Below are 3,871 nucleotides of genomic sequence, written 5' to 3' on the forward strand. Positions count from 1 at the left end.
TTACTCCATCCTGCTGTACACCGGATTTCTTCTATATTAATACCTCTGCTGGTAGCAAACGAGGTTGAGGCATGCCGTGTAGAATGGGCCGAAAAAATATAAGTATCACCTCCGGCTGCTCCTAGTTCCGTCTTAATCCAGTGGTCTAATGTCTGTGCCGATATAGAGTTATACGGAGGCCGGAAAGCGATAAACAATGAGTTGGCATCTTTGGAGCGTAGATCATTAGTGAACTTCAAATAGAGCCTTGTTAGTGAGTAAACACAAAGGCTTGGTTGATCCACGAATGGTTTGAATACTAGGAGTGGCTGCGGTTTTCCAATCCTGGAGGTTTTAAGCTTAACTGAGATTTTAATAACTAGAGAATCGGCAAAAACGAAGTTGGAGAGGTGTATCGCCGCTAAAGTTTGCGATCCTTGCGCCGTTGTGAACGCCAGGAAAGTCACCAGTTTTCTGGATATTAATTCCAGTAAACGGCTCTCATGAGGATATCTCGTAGCCAAGTGGGTGATGGCCGGTGACGGATCCCAGATGAACTCGTAACCTGAATTCTGAGGCTTTAACGTTACGACTTCCCTGAAGAATCTTTTTACTAGGGCCTGGGAGCTAATCTCGTTTGATGATATTAGAGAGAGATTGCCGCCCGATACGTATTCAAGGAAGAGTATGCGTTAATGCTTGCTAATGTAGAAGCTAAGAATTCTAGCACTAAAGTCACCGGCGGTGACTAATCTAAGTGACTTGTTATACTGAGCGATCGTAGCGTCTGAGAGGGCTGCTAATGTCGCGTTCAGAGCCGGAGGTGGAGTTCCTTTGGCTAGAAATGCCTGGCGGATAACCTGGCGGCCACCAGGGAAATCTTGTTCCATGCTGGGTGAGTATCTTTGAAAGATGATAATATGTTAATTTCTGGATCGAATTGGATCGGCTGAGTAATCGCGAGGCGGTTAAACAGCGGAAACCATGGTTGGGCTGGCCACCAGGGGACAACTAAAAATCCCTCTGCTTTGTCAGTGATGATCTTTCGCCCTGCTTCAAAGACCATTCTGTTTCTTTAGAAACAATGCGAGATTGCGCATCCGCTTCGATATTCAGAGCGGAAGGGATATACGAGGCGTAGACAAATAAATCTCGCTCCGTGCACCAATTCCAATTTCTCGAGCGAAGCTCGATAAGACTGGAAATTTTACCGAGCTCATGCGGCTGACATAAGATAAAGCCGTCGCGTTATCTACTCTTTAACAGGCTGTTGCAGCCTGTTAAATGGGGAGCGAAGCATCTCAAGGCGTGAAAAACTGCCAAGAGCTCAGGTAATTGATATGCCTTAGCCTCTCCGTCGACGACCAAAACCCATGGGTTCGCGACTCTCCGCACACCGCTCCCCATCCCGACAATGACGCATTTGAAAAAATTTCTAGATTAAAAACAGCTGGGCTAATTTTATTGCGCTGGGAGGAGTCCCTGAAGATGTTTTTCCACCAGAGAAGATCCTCTCTAATTGACCTAGATAGAACCATTCGGGCCTCGAAATTCTCTTCTGCTGCTGAGAGAGCCAGAAACTTTTCTCTTTCCAAGACTTTAGAGTGTAATATCCCATACTGCACAGCTGGGTAGACCGCGATTAGCGAGCAATAAGGCTTGCAAACGTTCGAATCTTACATGATTTTATGTTTAATATCCACAGGGTCTTCTGGAGGCACTTGGTTCTCTTATCCTGTGGAATTGCGATTGAAAAATCTTCCGTGTTAAAAACGAAACCTAAAAACCGGGCAGATTTTGCTGGGATAAGGTTGCTTTTACGTCAATTAATGACGAAGTCTAAAGAGGTTAAGAGCTCCACCGTATTCCCAACTTTCTCCCGACAATGGTCGAGGAACCAATCAGTAAAAAATCATTTAAATAAGCTACTGAAAAGAAGCTTTTCTCTCTAAGAGTATGAAGAATTGGCCTCAAAATTTTTTAGAAAATATAGGGAGCCGACGCAAGGCCAAATGATAGAACTCTGAACTGAAAAAGTTGCGATCGGAAGCGAAACCGAAGAAATTTTCTGTTCTCCTGTTTAATAGGAAGCCGAAAATATGCGTCCTCTAAGTCAATGGTGGCAAGTAGGTCATCAGGCGACAGAAGATCGATAACTGTTCTTCAATCTTCCATCTTAAAATGCGGAGCCACAATATATTTATTAAGACGCCTAGGGTTTAAGATAAACTTCCAATCTCCTCTGCGTTAAAAAGAAGAACACACTCTTCGTTTTATGTGTAGCCGAACACACGAATATCATTTCCCTCTGCGGATCGTCTAAATACTCTAAATCATTACGGCGTCGCGGGGTCGGACAACGTGTCATGCTGGGTACCTATCATGGAAAAAGTCGGAATGGATTCCGATCGGAATTATTCCGTTTATCACTAGATGTTACTAGATGGGTTATCATGGACAGTCGGATTGTTTCCGAAACGGTCGGAAAGTTTCTGGAACCTCGCGAGCTGGCGAAATGTCGATTCCGATCGGAATCAAACGTGAGAACGACAAGGATAAAGTGGGGATACTTAATTTAAACCCTTGGAGGTTAAGAGTGGTCTCGAGAGATCGCTTGACTGAAACGGTTGTATGTATTAGGAATTCTAGAAAAACTTATAATAAATTGTGATAATGGTAAGTATTGAAAATATCTTACAAGAAAATTAATAGTAATATTATAATATTAATATTAATTATTTTGTTAATATTACATCTTTTTCTTTTTGATATTATAGTTAGCAGTAATACGCCGTGAAAGAGAGAGGCAACATCTCGCAGAGGTAAATGCGAATAAAATAATGAGAAGAAGGTTACGAGATATGCTCGATCCATTTGCTCTGCCTGAAAATCAATTTGTCAGTTTATATCGGTTAACCAGGAATATGACAAGAGCACTTATAGATACGTTGGAACCATATCTTCCTCTGCGAAGAAGTCCTCTAGCAGTTCCAAATGAGTTGAAGGTAAAGAAAATAGTGCCGAAACGCTATCGTGTCTCCAGATACAATATGTATGGTTGATCATAGAAAAATTACAAAACTTTTTGCTCGATGTTTTCTAATTTTAGTGCTTATAACTATGGCACACAAATAGCAAATCCACAATATTGATTTTCTTACTACTTACATCTTATTGCTTTCAGTTTATTGTGCCATGGCCTTTAGAGTTCTAAAACTCTAAAACATTGAGCAAAAAGTTTTGCAACCTTTCTGTGACCGATTGTACAGTATACCACGTTATTTAACAAAATAAACATATTTTATTTCATGTTAAAGTTAAATTTTATATCTTTTATTAAAGTAAACTTATTAAATTAAACTTTGTATCTTTTAATAAGAGATTATTGTATTATATATAATTTTTATTTATTGAATTAGGTACTGTGTGCCCTGAATTTCTATGCTCAGGGTAGCTATCAAAAGGCTGTTGGTGTAGACTGTAGGTTGAGCATAGCCCAATCTACAGTTAGTACGTTTTTACAAGAAGTTACGTGTACCATTAATAATCACCTTTTAAGGCAATGGATACATTTTCCAACGACACCACAAGAGATACAACAAGTTGTCCAAAGGTATATGTATACGAAGAATAATGAATCGTGTAACTTTATGTATATTAGAATTATAATACATGTGTGTGTATATATACAGGGTGGACCATCTGAAGTGATCCAGTCAAATATCTCGAAAACTAGTAGGGATAGAGAAAAATGTTTCGTATGAAAAGTTTAGGGTTACACGGGGGAAGTATGATACTGACCTTGAAAAATCCTTGGAAGGTCATTTTGAAGGTCATTCAGGGGTCACGATGGTTTTTTTAAATGGAACCCCTAGTTTTTCACCATGGGATG

At 40.3% G+C, this 3,871-nt stretch overlaps 1 protein-coding gene across 1 annotated transcript in view; it reads left to right on the plus strand.

The window, feature by feature from the left end:
* Positions 1-2,422: 2,422 nt before the first annotated feature.
* LOC108764000 (putative nuclease HARBI1) overlaps positions 2,423-3,871 on the plus strand; it is a 4,389-nt gene continuing 2,940 nt past the window's right edge. The window contains exons 1-3 of the mRNA XM_018511986.1: positions 2,423-2,608; positions 2,757-2,984; positions 3,399-3,592. Coding sequence (XP_018367488.1) covers positions 2,423-2,608; positions 2,757-2,984; positions 3,399-3,592 — 608 coding nt within the window. The remainder of the gene's footprint in view (positions 2,609-2,756; positions 2,985-3,398; positions 3,593-3,871) is intronic.

This window comes from Trachymyrmex cornetzi, unplaced genomic scaffold (assembly GCF_001594075.2).
Source record: "Trachymyrmex cornetzi isolate Tcor2-1 unplaced genomic scaffold, Tcor1.1 scaffold1121, whole genome shotgun sequence".
Classification (NCBI taxonomy): domain Eukaryota; kingdom Metazoa; phylum Arthropoda; class Insecta; order Hymenoptera; family Formicidae; genus Trachymyrmex; species Trachymyrmex cornetzi.